The sequence below is a fragment of the Typopeltis vanoorti genome, chromosome 14 (genome assembly GCF_054136105.1).
Source record: "Typopeltis vanoorti isolate ZY-2024b chromosome 14, IOZ_Tvanoo_1.0, whole genome shotgun sequence".
NCBI lineage: Eukaryota > Metazoa > Arthropoda > Arachnida > Uropygi > Thelyphonidae > Typopeltis > Typopeltis vanoorti.
Window position 1 is genome coordinate 75,377,105 of NC_143562.1, and position 16,739 is coordinate 75,393,843.

The 16,739-nt window shown below is 34.8% G+C and overlaps 1 protein-coding gene and 1 long non-coding RNA gene across 2 annotated transcripts in view; one reads left to right on the top strand and one right to left on the bottom strand.

Moving 5' to 3' along the window:
• Ubqn (ubiquilin) overlaps positions 1-16,739 on the top strand; it is a 249,211-nt gene that overhangs the window by 120,404 nt on the left and 112,068 nt on the right. Inside the window, exon 5 of the mRNA XM_090403922.1 lies at positions 1,661-1,786. Within this exon, the coding sequence (XP_090260048.1) occupies positions 1,661-1,786 (126 nt within the window). The remainder of the gene's footprint in view (positions 1-1,660; positions 1,787-16,739) is intronic.
• LOC150099677 (uncharacterized) overlaps positions 1-16,739 on the bottom strand; it is a 128,209-nt gene that overhangs the window by 1,248 nt on the left and 110,222 nt on the right. The window lies entirely within an intron of this gene.

The window sequence follows — 16,739 nt, forward strand, 5'->3', positions numbered from 1 at the left end:
TTAAGTGTTAGCAGATCAAGACATTCTTCTTGAATACCGGAAGATGTGATATATTTAACCATCATGCAGCACAATGCCGAAATATCATTTGATTCATCAACCGCAATAGATATAAATTCGGCAGAATTAATATCCATAATTTGCATATTTGAAACTTCTTCAGAAATTGTTACAATCCGTTCCTTGACAGTTCTAGTCGAAAAAGATAAATCCTTAATTTTTTTACGTATCTCGTCCTTATTTTTCATATCCTTAGATAGAATTTCAGAGACATTATACATGCAATTTTTTAGAAATTCACTATCAGTAAAAGGTTTTCCCACTTTTGCCATTTCAAGGGATAACAAAAAACTTGCTTCAGTAGTATTCGACGAAGATTTCTCCAAGTTGACAAATTTCTTTGCTGAAGCAATGTTTTCTTTTGTAATTCTTCAATAACTTTTTTTTTTTATTATTATCACCCTCACGATATTTTTTACTGAAGTCTAAATGTTTTCCTCGGAAATGTCGTTCGACATTACTTGATTTGTTATTTTGAAGTTGTAGATGGCAAATTAAACATTGCGGATTTCCATTTACTTCTATAAATGCAAATTTCTCTATCCACATTTTATTGAATTCTTTGTTTTCTTCAATTATTTTCCTTTTTTCTTTAACACATATTAGGAGGGTTATTATCACAAATTTACCTGCAAGTAAAAACACAAATTCAACAGAATAATATAATAAAAATTAATTTGTGCATAACATTACTTGACACTAAATTAAACACCTGTTTAGTACCACGATAAATAAGTTAACTAACAGAATATTTATTTTGATAGTTAAAATCCGTATGTTTCTAAAAACCGTGATGTTTGACAGGACAGCTGATCAATTAGTTCAAATTTTCACTGTGGCGCTATTTACCTTAGGCAAGGTTAACATTTAGCAGTATTTCAAATGTAACGTAGTTGTCAGTTGTTCATGTCATAAAATTTCATACGTAAACACACGTCACATGCATAGTATCTAGCGCCATGAACAGGCCGTGTCAAAAAACAATATTTAGTTGTTTGTATTAATTATGTATCTTTTAATTCAATATAAAAGAGCCGCACTTTGTTCAGCCAAAAGCCACATGTGGCTCCGAAGCTGCTGGTTCCCAACCTCTGATCTACACAATGCCACTGCCCACCACCACTAGTATTTTCACAGGCAATCACAAACATCCATGCCTGTGGGATTTGAACCCACAGCCTTTTTGGCTGGAGAGCAGATACGCTAGCCACTTGGCCAACCAGGCCAGTGATATCATTAAATATAAATGATTCTGCCATTTCTTATTCAAATGTTTTTAAAGCAAGATATGTTTTCAAGGTTGGGTGGAAAGTATCTTAAATGTGTTTTCAGTTCAGGGTAAGTTTTATATTGTATTTATTACCTATTAATATATGGATTATATTCCAGTAAATTATGGTAATTTTTTCTTTTGTTTGTCATCGCGTGTTTATACTGATATTCACTAACACAGAATGTTTAAGAACCAGTGTAGTTACTGTGTTACTAAATGATTGAATTTGCTTGATCTTAATTCAGAGTTTTTACTAAACCACATCTAGATTATGTAAACTAAGCTTGAAGTGAAACTATAAACATAATCATTTTTCTTTTCTCCTAGGTGTCAGCTGCCAATATTGGAGCTACTCCATTTGGATTAGGAGGTTTAGGTGGCCTTGCAGGATTGGGAAATCTTGGATTTGGGACTTCTGATTTTACAGAACTTCAGCAACAGATGCAAAGAGAGGTATAATCTTTTTCATTCAAATTAAAATTTAAAGAATTGTTTTATTTCATAAAATATATCCTTTATGAAAAGTGAAGCATGTCCTCTATAAAAAAGATGTTTCACTAGCTTGATGAATTCATTGAAACTGTGTCATACAGTGATGCAAATTATTATTATTACTACAAGAGACCTCCAGGTACTCATTGAGGAAGACCACAGTTCACTTGCATCATGTCATACCTTCTTGAATTCATTCACACTATTTGCACTCACAACCTCCAAAGACAATCCATTCCAGTTATGCACTGCTTATAAGAGAAAAATATATCTCTTACTGTTTTTTTGATTGCATTCATTTTCAACTTCTCCCTCACCCTCTCTAAAATGAAAACTTCCATCTACTAGTATCTTGTTTGACCTTACTCTCTCAAAAGTTTGTAATCGCTATTATATCATCCTCTTTCTCCTATCTGCTAGCATCAGTAGTCCACAAATTCTCAATCTGCTCATAATCTACATTCCACAGATCCAGTATCATCTTTAATTTTGCACCTTCTCCACTATATCTGCATTGCCTTGGAAACCAGATCTTATATTACTTCCTGAACTTTAACTTCTTATCTACTAAAATTTCAAAATCTTTGAAGTTTTAGTAGATAGAAAGTGAATCCCTATTCTGGTCAGTTTCTTCAAATCCCACATAAAATATGACATTGGATATCTCATTACACCAAAATGCATAACTTTACATTTACTAACATTGAAATGATAGCCATTTTCACATGCCCACAATTTCAGCACATTCGCATCATTCTGCAAGTACTGCATTGCTTATCTTTACATCATCCATCATCAAACAACTGTATGTCACATGTCGAACCCTTCCCAGCATTATTAATGTAAAGATTGAATAATAGTGAACCAGGGACTGATCTCTGGGCTTCACCACTGGTTACCTTAAATCTTATAAACTTACATCATTCATACACCATTTCTTGATATCTGTCACTCAATCACCTTCTTATCCAAACTAGTAATTTATAATCCAATCCCTATCCTCCAACTTATCAACAGCCTTCCATGCTGAATCCTGTCAAATGCTTTAGCAAAATCCATAAATATAGTGTATCCATTCCCCTTGTCTAATTCAACCATGACCATATTATAAAAATATGAGCAAGTTACTCAAACATGACCTTCCTTAAGTTACTTAAGTAGCATAAGTTACTAAACTTATGCTGCTCATTACAAATTATAGATTCTCTCAACCAATTTCTGTATGCAATCTCTTACCAACTTTTTCAAAATCTTCACCACTACTCCAGAGATACTGATGAGTCGATAGTTACACACATCAGTCTTTGTGCCACCCTAGTGCTGTGGAATAATCGTGCATTCTTTACGCTCCTATGGGACCTTCCCTCTGTTAAGACTCAAATTATACAGCTAGGCCAAAGTAACAGACAGTTCAGGTGAACACTTTTAGCATCCATGCTGATATCCCATCAGTTCCTATTTTATCGAATTCTTATTCAGTTTATGCAACAGTTCTAGTACCTCCTCCTCATTCACCAGAGTTTGTTTCGCCAGTGCCAAGAATAACTTGTCAATGCAAATGGTATGTGAGTAACAGATGCAAAAAGAGATTGTTCAACCAATGGGTGCCCATTCTGCTAAAAGCTATCAACCTGGTGTATGCAACATGGAGAAGAGTTATTCTTTTGTACTTCTTTTTCTTTTACTTACAATATAATGATAAAATTTTTTTGGATTATTTTTAGCTTGCAAAGCCAGTTTCTTTTCATACTATTTCACAATAATTTACTCTTCTGTCCTGAGCCTTATAATTTTCATAACTGACATTCCTTTATGCACACAGTGTTCCTTCCACATAATCTTCTTAAGAATTTCATGCATAATAAGCTCGCACATCTATTTCATTCCTACCCTGCTTATTCTTCATACTCTGTTGACACATTCCAATATTGCATCATTGATGTGTTTTTTAAGTACCTCCATGCACTACCGATATCCTTCCCATCTAGCAACCAATATCATGGGATCGAATCTCATATTCTTCTTAGTTAGTCATAATTTCCTGCTTTGAAGTTCATTATGTAACTATTTTCTAAATGGAATATCCATACACTTAGCTACTTCCCATGTCAGTATGGAATGATTGCCATCACCAACTGAAAGCAGAATAGTGACATCTTTTAGTGAAAGATGTGACTGTTCTGACACTAAAATCAGGTCTAATATTATTATTATTATTTAATTTTTTTTTGTTTTTTTTGCTGTTAATTACTTCAGTCACATGCTGCTTAAGGAAGTTGTCACACAAGAGCTCAATAAATTTAGCTTTGTTCTTTTCATGAGATTTCACTACTATCCAGTCAATGTTTGGATAATTAGTCATCATGATAATTAATTGTTTAATACACTTAGGTGTATTTAGCATTTCATCATCATCATTAGCAGCTGATCCACAAGGTTTGTAGCAACATCCCACAATGTATTTGATCTTAGACTCCACCTCACCCCAAATAGTTTCAAACTTACTACTATGTGGAAAACTGTTACTAATATTGCAGTCATAACTGTCTACCCTAAATGGACTCGAATCATCCAATATTATTAGCATCACCCCCCCCCTCCTATCTTTCCTATTCAATACCAGTTAGTACATCATTCTCTGAGAGCCATTTATCCCTGATGCCAATAATCTGAGGCCACAGTGTATTCACTAAAGCAGCAAACTCAACTACTTTGATCCTTATACTCCTGGCATTTATGTACAAACATAATAAGTTACTTCCATGCTTTTTTATATAATCTGTAGTCTGCATGAAGAGTTGGACAACTTTCAAATTCCAGTTCATATCTAATGCTTCGTGTATCCAGACATCCTTCCTATACCATTCGTGTGTCATCTTCTATCCAGGAGGTTGGCTACCATGATGTGACTACATGCATAACAGCATGTGGTCGAGGACCCTATCTTTCCGCATATTATTCCGCATTGAAAGTATTCATGGCTGTAAATCCGTATGTGTGTTCACAGTCTGCATGAAGAGTTACCTTTCAAATTCCTGTTCATATCTAATGCTTTGCGTATCCAGGAGGTTGGCTACCATGATGTGACTACATGCATAACAACATGTGGTCGAGGACCCTATCTTTCCGCATATTATTCCGCGTTGAAAGTATTCATAGCTGTAAATTCGTATGTATGTTCACAAGATCGGTTTGCCTGTTCTGAGGGACGAAAAAACCCGAGTTTCTCTGGGTGAAAAAATCCTCTACCTCCATATGAGACTGGCTAACTCACCTTTAGTCGAAAGAGACCAGATACAGGAATCGAACCCATGTTACCCTGTTATCAAATCTAACTGTTTTCACTCTCACTTCTTCCCTAAATCCTTTCGTATATTCTCTCATACTATATTTATCACCAGACAAATTTGTTCCTACCAAAAGTAATATCTCTTACTTTTCTTTTCTGATTTTCAATTACATTAGTTTTTTAATAGCAAAAATAACACTTGATGCAGTAACCCATCCATCAAATGCGTTTTTTTTTATAATTGAATCTCGACATCATATAATTTCCTTCTTGTTATAATTGATTTTGCCAGGCCAATTGTTGACCTGGGATGGTCCAATTTGTCAACAATTTGCCAAACAGATAAATCTGCAACATCTATCTGTTGCATCCTATCACAATGCCTCTTACAAACTCCATCAGTCTCCTTCTTGCAGCCATTTCACTCAAACACTGTTGGACTGACTTGGGAGCATCATATTCCTTCAATTTATACTGGCTACAAGCATGTGACTAATTACATGGTATAATACACCTTTCACGTGGTGGTGTTCGTTGATTTCTTTCCAAGCAGTGTGTGTGTAAATGGCATTGATATGCTTGTAGGTCCTTTGACCTCCCTGTGTATGGGATCGGTATTTTAAAAAATATGCAATTATTGTAAATTATAATTTCTTAAGGCAAGTTTTGTTTATGAGAGAGAGTCATTTTAGTTTAGATTAGGTTGATGTAATAAGGTGTTTGAGTTTTTTTAAATAAATGTTTGTATTTCAAATAGCTTCCATTTATTAAATGTGCATCAAACTAGTGGGTTCTATGTTGACTCCATGCTGAGTTAGACTGGTCTTCTGAGATTTCTGGTAGTGGATGTAGCTGATGTAATATTAATGTTCTTGAGGTTGTTACTTCTGTATTCTGCCGACCTGGTTGGCCGAGTGGATAGCGTATCCACTCTCCAGCCAAAAGGCTGCAGGTTCGAATCCCGCCATGGGCATGGATGTTTGTGATTGTCTGTGGAAATACTAGTAGCGGCAGATGGCGTTCGTGTAGCTGTGGTCAGTTGGTGATTTAATGATGGAGACGGATTTGTAGAGCAGGTACCCTCCCTCGATGAGTTCTTGGACTCCCTGGAGGTGTCAAATAATAATAATTGATTGGCCAGAGTGTCCAAAGTACAAAAGATGGTTTTTGCACAGCAGTTGGTAAACACTCAGTAGGGACAATGGCAAAGGTTTGTCTTTGGTGGTTGACAAGAATATAGACAGCTTGTTGATGGGGAAAAAAAATAGAGGAGTAAACTTGCTTCAGAGATTATACAAATGTTGGGGATACAAACTCCACATTCAGCTGTTTGAGTTACAAGAGATTGGATTGTAAGGGAATATATGTTGAATCTTCTTTTGGTTAAGTCTATTTGATTGTGAAAACAGTTTAATGGTATTCAATTGTTGTTGTAAAGAGGAAGTGGAGGAATAGACAACGTGAGTGCTTAACAATGCTTATGTTTTGGGCTTGATGATGGGTTAAGTGATGTTGAATATATCTTCCAGTGGCAGTTCAAGCTCATCAGAATGCCGAAGGAAGATTGGAAGACTGTTCTCTCTCTTTTTTTGGGGGGGGGGGTGTGTGCTTGAACCTGATAAGATTATTAATCTGTTCTAAGAAAGGGATCAGACACACAAACAGAGGTGATATGGAAAAAATAGTAAAATCGTTTTATGAGAACCTTTACTCATCTAAACAAGTAATCACAGCTCCAGTACCAGATGAAAATTTGGAAAATCTGGAAATACCATCTGTCCTACCTGAAGAAATAAAAATGGCTATCCACCATATGAAAAATGACCGATCACCAGGAATTGACGGTATAAAATCTGATGAATTAAAAATGGGTGGACAACTACTCTTTAAAGCTCTAGCAGAAAGGTTTACCCAATATATACAATTAAGGAAAGTACCTACTGAATGGAAAACATCAAAGACCATAATTCTGCATAAAAAAGGTAATAAAGAAGACATCAGTAACTACAGACCTATCTGTCTATTAGCACACACACATAAAATATTTGCCAGAATCATCCTAAACCGAATACAAACCTCCATCAACAAAAATAGCTGCAAAGAACAGGCTGGTTTCAAAAAAGACTTTTCAACAATAGATCACATTCAGACTATTACTCAGCTAACAGAAAGATGCAGAGAATACCAGATCCCACTTTGTCTTCTTTTTATAGATTTTAAAAAGGCATTTGACACTGTTGAGCATAATGCAGTATTCCAAGCTTTAATAGAACAAGGCATAGAAAAAGCATACATCCAACTCATAAAAGATATCTACAAAGAAAGCACAACGAGTATCACCCTTTTTAATCACCCGATTAAAATTAACTTAAGTAGAGGAGTACGTCAGGGTGATGTCTTATCACCTAATCTCTTTACATCTACTCTGCACAGCATCATTCGAAAAATTGACAGGAAAGATGGAATAAACATTATTGGTGAAATATTAAATATCCTATTATTTGCCGATGATGTGGTATTAATATCTCACTCACCCAAACTCTTAGAATCAATGCTGAATAACATAAGCCAAAACTGCCAAAAAATTGGATTGGAAATACACCCTGACAAAACAAGATGGATGAAAAACAAATACTGTAAAGATCATACAATCACTCTAGAATCTCACACCATCAAAAAAGTTGAAGAATACATCTACCTCGGCCAGTCCATAAAAATGAATAATGATATATCAAATGAAATAGCAAGGAGAAAAAAGAGCTGCTTGGATAGCCTTCAACAAAATAAAATCAATAATTACCAACCAAAACATAGATATAGACATAAGAGCCCATCTTTTCAATAGTCACATCTTACCAACATTAACTTATGGCAGTGAAACATGGAACACAACTTTAAAAGAAGAACAAAGCTTAATAATAACTCAACGTGCAATAGAAAGAAGAATATGCAATATAAACAAAATAGACCACGTAAGACACACAGAAATCAGGAAGAAGTCTGGACTCAGATATAATAAAAACAATCTACAACAGCAAAAGAAGATGTGCAGGACATCTCGCCAGAATGAGAGACAACAGATGGACAGTCAGAGTTACAAACTGGTATCCGAGAGATACCAAAAGGAAACCTGGAAGACCAGCCTTAAGGTGGGTGGACCCAATGATTAAGAAAGTTGGAAGAAAATGGAGAAGAAAGGCCCAAGACAGGAATAGCTGGACTCTTTACGACCTGCAGTCATTGAGAAATCCTGACTGAAACCACAGGTCCATCAAGGTAAAGAAAGGGATCAGTGCATTTTCCAGATATGGCCAAATTGCAAAAATATCATCTGCATAGCATACCTAACAAAATAAACAAAAATAAACTGAGGATGAATGGACAAGAACAAGGTGTCTTCTAAGTATTTTAAACAGTAGTTTACCAAAGAGGAAGGAAGAGGATTTCCCTGTCTGTTTTTAAATTTTATTCTTCCAACTTGAAATAGTCAAGTGCATTACAAAATGCAAAATCTTTGTTATATTGACAGGAGGAAAGTTTCGAAATAAAAACTGAAGAGCTTAAGCCTGGAATGTTTGCGAATAAAGAGGTGATGGCAGAACTGACTATAATATTATTGTAATATTGCAGGCTGTAAAGGCAAGTTTTTAATTTTTGCCAAAATGGCTGATGGGTTTTTTGATGAAGAACTGAAGCATTCCTAATATGATTGCCCTATTTATTCATAATTTCACTAGAATACGTCCAAATTTTGTATATGTAATTTTTGAAACATCCTCTATATATAATGAAAAAGCTCAAATATTAATTTGTGAAATACTGCTAATTTATTTCCTTTAAATTTTGTTTAGAAATTATTTGTCCTTCCATGTTAAAAAAGCTTAAGGGTCAAAGCTGTATAACTGAGAGGAGACCTCCACATAGCCATAAAGGAATGCGGAGAAACGACCAGGGCTTCTGACCTAATATCCAATCCTCACCTTCTCATGGTGCATCCTGTTGGGTATCTATCTGGATACTGAACGAATGAGAATGGGCTGACAATTTATGATTTAGCCGACCAAATTGTATTTTTATTGGCTTAAACCAATATACAAAATGATGATACAACATGACAAAATTTCATGCTGGCTGGGGTGTAGCACGGTTAAACAAGGCCCCCGTTGTTTTCGTCAGGGAACCAGGGTGAACAGCAAAAAGTCAGCTACTGGAACAAATCTGAAAGCACACCCCAACTCAACATCACCAGAGTTAAAGATCGGTACTATCAACATAAGAAGCCTGAATGGCAAAGAAATGGAGTTAGCTGAGAAATTAGATAAGTACCAGATCGACATAATAGGGGTGACTGAAACAATAAAGACAAAACTGAGATCTTTCTGAGCAATAAATACAAAATGTTATATTCAGGAAATGACATTCAAGGAAAAGAAGGAGTAGCCATAGTATTCAACACAAAATACGAGGCTAATCTTCTTGAATGGCAGGCAGTCTCAAGTAGAATGATGTGGGCAAATCAGAATGGGGAATTGAACAATGAGACTTATTTGTGAGTCCCACAGAAGGTTCTAATAAGGTAGAAGTGAAGGAATTGTTTGATGCTTTAGAGAAAGCAACTGACACAATGAAAAAGGAAAAGTTGGTCCTTGTTGGGGATCTAAATAGCAGAGTAAGAAATGATTGTCAGACATACAAAAATATTTTGGGAAAATTTGGAGAAAAGAGCAAAGCTAATAATAATGGCAAATACCTGTTGGATTTCTGCTCAGGACATGGACTGGTTATTACTAACACCATGTTCCAACATAAAAATGTGCACAAATTCACACGGAGAAAAGAGACAATGAATAAGAAAAGTCTCATTGATTATGTTATTGTTGATAGTGATGTTTTCTCCCTTGTGCAGGACACCAGAGTGTACAGAGGATTTGAAATTGGAAGTGATCACTATTTAGTGTTGAGCAGGATAAAATTGAATTTCATATTGAAAAGAATAACATGTAAGAAAGTTTGAAAGCGAATAAAAGTTGAGCAGCTCTCAGATGTGAACTGTAGACTAAAATACACAAAGATTATTGAAGAAAAAATTAGAGTTTGAGAACAGGAACCAAACTTTGGAGATTCAGTGGCAAGTCTTGAAGAAAACCCTGATTGATTCAGCCAGAGAGACATGTGGTGAGGTCATCTATAAGGATAGAAAAATTTGAATTCCATGGTGGACACAGGAAAAGAAGAAAGCATATCAAAAGTTCCTGGCAAATAAGTCAGCTTGTGCTCTTATAGCAGTGGGTCTTAACCTTTTTAGTGATCGGCACCCCCCTTGAATCTGAAAATAAGTTCTTGCACCCCCTTGAAAAATGTGTTTCTATTTCTTTCTTTAGGAAATTGCATCTATTGCAAGATAATTTATTTATTGAAAAATAAACACATACATTTACATATACATACAAAACAATTTCTCAATTTTTAATGGCTATGTTGTTGTTGTTTATTCATAATAATACTTTTGAAGTGAGGCTCCTTTTTTTGAAAGAGCCATGTGTAAGTCATCACTTGCATTTGAGCGATTTCTGGCTTTTGTTTTTATGTGCGAAAGTGATGAAAATCCCATTTCACACAGGTAGGTGGTGGCAAATGGTAAAAGTGTCTGCTGCTGCTTTTGCCAGCTGTTAAAACACCAGCTGTTAATTCTGGTGTACACAGTTAGAACCTGTGTACACCAGAATTGTTCTAAGTCCAGTTTTTCAAATTCCATTTGAATACGTGCATTGGCTCGTATTTCAATAAGATCGTCTTTTATTAAATAGCTGTCGTCCATCGAATCTGGGTCAAATAGAAATGGATCCAGTATCCATCTCTGAATTTTGCTAATATTTCCTGTGGTAAAGTATCCATGAAATGATTCACTCAATTGTTGGAGGTGTATTGCAATTTCAGGTATAATTATTATTTTCTCATTTTCCAGAACGATTGAATCAAGCAAAGGAGCAAAGGAAAGTTTGCAAAATTCAACTTGACGTTTCCAAATTTTTAGTTTTTCAATAAATGAAGATAATTTTTCACAAGCTGTTATTATGTTCTTACCAAATCCTTGCATTGATATGTTTAATTCATTCAGGTGGCTAAATATATCTGCTAAGTAGGCTAGTCGAAGTATTGCTTCTCTTTTTTCAAAAGCTTTAACTAAATCACAATTTTGGTTAATAAGAAACTGTATAATTTCCTCGCGCAATTCAAAAATCCTGCTTAGCATGCGGCCCTTGGAGAGCCACCGTACTTCATTGTGATAAAGAAGCACAGTATGAACAGCACAGATTTCTTCGCACAACGCACGAAAGATACGATGATTAAGCGCTCGTCCTCGGATATACTTTACTACATTTACTGCAGTAGTTAAGTGTTGTTTTAAATTTTCTGGCAAAACTTTTGATGCAAGTGCATGACGGTGCACCATGCAATGCATTATTGTAACTTTCGGTATTTCTGTCTCGATGTATGAAAAAAATCCAGAATTTTTACCCAACATTGCAGGGGCACCATCAGTGCAAATTGAGCCTATCATATTCATGGGTATTTGATGTTTCAAAAAAAAGTTGAAACATCAAATTTCAATCATATTAAAAATCAAATTTTTAATATGATTGAAAACCAATTCCTTTTGTCGTCAATTCCAGTGGCTCACAAAATAAAAATTATTCCAATATTTCTTTTCCTTAATGTATCGCACAAATACCAACAACTGACTGCAATTATCAACATCAGTTGACTCGTCCAGTAGATTACTCACTTTTAGAGGACTGGCTCTGATATCTTCTACTACTTGCAGTAAAATATCAACACCGAGATCTTTAATGCATGATCGAATCACATCGTTCGATAATGGAATCTGCTGAATTTTCCTTTGTGCTTCAGAACCCAATACAATTTTTGCAATTTCAAGTGCACATGGTTTTACCAATTCCTCAGTTATTGTATGACCTTTTCTTTTCTTAGCACACAGATATGCCACTTGATAAGAAGCTTCTAACAAGGGCTTTTGAACTGCCACAACATCAAATTTTGAGTACCGCTGGTATCAAATCGTGCCTTCTTATACTTTAAGATGTTACGAGTATGTCCTGCAGATTCACCACCATGCTGATTGTTGAAATGCTCTAACAACTTTGACGGTTTATGATTGGAGTTTGAAAATATTTTGCAACATAAAATGCATTGTGGTCGTTGCATGCCATCTTTTTCTGTTGCACAAGTGAATCCATAAGCAACATAATCGTCTTTCCATTGGTTTTTTTTCGACATAAAGGGTTACTACAATCAATAAAATAATAATTATAATTTTTAAAAATTTGCAGAAAACCTTTATTTAATCAATTGATCGTATCTGGTATGGGCTTTAGTCACTGATTAATGTTGGTAAATTAAAGAAAATTAGTATTCGTTTCTGCGTCAAACCACCTCAACGTTCATACTCAGAGTATGCGAACCCATTCGCATATCAACCAGTTTCTTATTGTTCTGCATGTGCTGATAAGTGCGATGTGCTGAGGCAAAGGTAGAGAGAGGGTAGGAGTAGGGGTCCCAAAAGTCTACGTAGCGTTCGCTAGTTTCTCACAGGCGGTCAGGCGGTAGTTTCCATCAAAAATTTAGAAACTTCTCACGCACCCCAGGTTAAGAACCACTGTCTTAGAGAATACAGAGACAAAATATTTTGGAGGTTGTTGAAGAAGCTTAGAAATGGAGGAAAGAGTGCTGTAAAAGGAGTTAGAGATGATAAAGGTGACATGAAAACGGGAGAAAATGATATCCTTGAAGTATGGAGTAATTACTTCGAAAAATTGCTAAATGAAACAAGCTGTGATAGCACACTGGTAAAAAACACTCAATAGGCATAGAATCAGGAATACATATCCATACTTGAAGTAGAAAAAGCCATCAAAGGCTTGAAATGCGGAAAGTCTGCAGGAGTAGATGATATTCGACCAGAAATGCTGAAGTATGGTGGTATGAAAGTCTTACAGTGGCTGCACTGCATAGTTCAGAAGGCCTGGACAGAGGAACGAATTCCTAATGATTGGAGTAGAGCTCTCATAGTACCCATATATATAAAATGGGAAATAAAACTTAATGTGAGAATTATAGAGGTATTTCCCTACTGAGTGTTACTGGCAAGATTTATGCAAGTATACTTGAGAAATGGTTGAGAAGAATTGTGGAAGAACAAGCTGGATTCAGGCCAAATAGAGGCTGTCAGGATCAGATCTTCACTGTATGACAAATAGTTGAGAAAGCATGTGAATATAACAAAGATCTGTATTAAGTTTTGTCGATCTGGAAAAGGCATATGATAAGGTGCCAAGAGAGAAGCTATTCAATACGCTACAGTTATATGGTGTCAATGGGGCATTATATCAAGCAATACTTGGTATTTCCATATTCCAGGAAAACAACCCAGAGGAAGACCAAGATATAGGTGGATTGATAAGGTACAAAGCCTTAGACGATAAAAATATAAGATCCGATAATGTTGGAGTCTTGACAAGTAACAGACTGATTTGAAGGAAAATTGTGGATAGAAAGTTAGTAATGATGTAAATTTTTCATATAGTACTATCATATCCTGTACACTACTTGAGGGTACATGTCAGGAGTTAGAATTGAAGGAAGTACAGGAAGATGGTTTAATATTAAATCTGGTGTGAGACAAGGATGTGCATTATCCCCTCTGTTATTCATTATATATATGGATCACATTATGAAGGAAGTGGTATTAAACATGATATCAAAATTGGAGATGTTAATGTAAGCTCTTTGCTTTATGCGGACGATGTTATAATTCTAAATAAATCTGCTACAAGTTTGCAAGATTTCCTGACTAAATTGAATAACTGTTGTAATAGATATGGTATGAATATCAGCAATAAAAAGACAAAGACAATGAAAATATATAGAATAGTTGAAAATGTCAACTGCATTGTGAACGGAGAACCTGTGGAACAAGTAAAACATTTCAGCTACTTAGGCATGATTTTTAGTGAAGATGGTAAATTAAATATGGAAGTAGACAACAGAATCAACAAAGCTGGTATGGTAGGAAGTCAATTGAATAAATTCATATGGAATAAGAGAGAAATTAGTCGGAACACTAAATTAGCTGTATACAAGACAGTGTTCAAACCAGTTTTAACTTATGGATCTGAGAGCTGGGTCAGAAGTAAAACACTTCACCAAAGACTAGAGACTGCAGATATGAGAGTCCTGAGAAAGATTAGGGGCATGAACAGATGGCATCAATGGCAATATCATATTAAAAAGAGGATCTTAGGAAAGAACTTGATATTGTCAGCATCCAGGAATGTATTAGTAGAGCTAGTCTCAGGTGGTATGGTCACTTAAGAAGAATGGAAGAGGAAAGATTAGCAAAACAAATGTTCTCTGCCAGGTTGGCAGGAAAAAAACCCAGAGATATAGGTGGATTGATACAGTACAAAGTGCCTTAGACAATAGAAATATAAGAGCTGATAATATTGGAGTCTTGACATTTAATAGACTGGTTTGGAGGAAAATTGTAGATAGAAAGTTAGTAATGATGTAAATTTTTCATGTAGTATTATGATATCCTGTACATCCCTTGAGGGTATATATCAGGAATTTGATGATGATGATGATGATGATGATGATGTTAAAAAAGCTAAGTGATGATTTTAAAAAAAATTCTTAATGTATCCTAAATATGTAACATTAATCATTTTCTGAATTTAGATAGAATTTCATTATTGAACTGAATGAAATAATATCTCATTAAAGATTTTTGCATACCTGAAAAGAAGCTAAAAAAGTCATTATATACAATTTTGGCATTCTGCAAACCAGGCTCTGATTTCTAATGTATGATAGTAAGTTGGAAATTCAGCCTTACACTGATGCATTCATTAAAGACAGACCTGTACCTAGTTTCATTGTCAGCTTGTGTGAGTTGAATCTTTAATGGTATAGCAACTGCAGTATATGTGCATGCTGCTTATGGTTGGCAGCCAAAGGACAACCTTTGTTCAAGATAAGCTGACTGTCTTTCACACTACTAGTTTTAATTTTTTTTAAAACTAAAGATGGAGAATAGTATGGCAACTTTTCAATCAACCATAAGTAATATCTAGCAGAAATGCATGTATTTCCTATTATGAATTTATTAGAATCTATTCTTTACTTTCAACCATTTAATGTCATACACATAATAACTCAAATTCCTATAACAGATTTTATGTTAAAGTGGTTGTTAAATACTATAGGACTCCAATCTAAGAAGTGTGTTGTGCAAATTACATTAATCTTAGGTACAGCTCCATCAGCTCTAATAATAATATTGTTCTCCATTCTTAAGTGGTACTTCTGCCATTAAAACAAGCACAAGAAAGATTCTTAATAATTTATCTACACAGATATTTCTTCCTAAAACTTACAAATCATCTTCAGCATAACTGACAATTCAAAAGGTAGAATATTGATTCTAAAGGTAGAAACAGATTTCATAAACAAGATACTAGCTATGTGCTAAAAATGGTATTGTTGTAATTAATATAAAGTTGAAAAGCTAATTACACTTATTAATTATAACACTTTTCCCAAATTTCTGGTATGGACACAGTTATTCAGATTCGAGTTTGGGTAATGTAGCACTTTGGCACTCTCTTTGAATAAGCACTCAAATTTAAAGTTGCAGAGTGGTATTTCTGTATGAGATGGGTCTTTGACCATAAGATTTTGTGTCCTTGTTGCACCTGTGCCGAGCCAGATCAACTTATAGGATTTTTTATAATGAATGTAGGATTAATTATTCTTGAAGTCTCTTCTCAACAGAATGTCCTGTTTGTCAAAAGTATTAAAGACAGCAATCACAAGGAATTTATTAAACCTAGGATGAAAAGCAGAGACAACTTATCCTTGGTGGAAGATAACACAGAGGACAGTTTAATGACAGATAAGAAGGTAGGCACAAGGTTATATATTTTCAGGGTTTGTGGAATTGGTTCTGAGATTCCAGTAATGTAGGGGATTGGGATTCTCTGTAAAGAGCCAGAGTTCTCATTGATAGGTTTATACTGATCTGTGATATGGTGAATCTTCTTTGGCTTGAGGTCATTCTGTTGCAAAATTCGTTTGATAGTATCCATTTCCTAGACTTTTCTAGCATGCAGCTCTCATATCTTGCTTGTGAAATCCATTGTTGATATTCTACTTCTTGAATTGTCAGTTATAACTGAATATGACCTATGAGTCTCAGATATTTGTGTATATAAATTATTAATAAGCTTTCTTGTTCTTGTGTGTTTCTTAGTTTGCTATAAACTTGTTTTAATTTTATTAATTATCATTTTCACATTGAGATTTCTAATTGTACTTGTTGAGTTTGGATCATGTTATTAGAAAGTGACAAGCTCTAATTTATATATAAGACAAATATATATTTATTGATATTTCTTGTTAAAACTTGTATGGTAGCTGTAGTTAAGAATTGAGTGATGTATCAGAATATCAGATATGGTAAATTTCAAAATTTCATAAAGCATTTATTTTAGAAGTACCAGATATTTGTGTGTTATGCTGTACTATTAGCTAGGATATCTAATT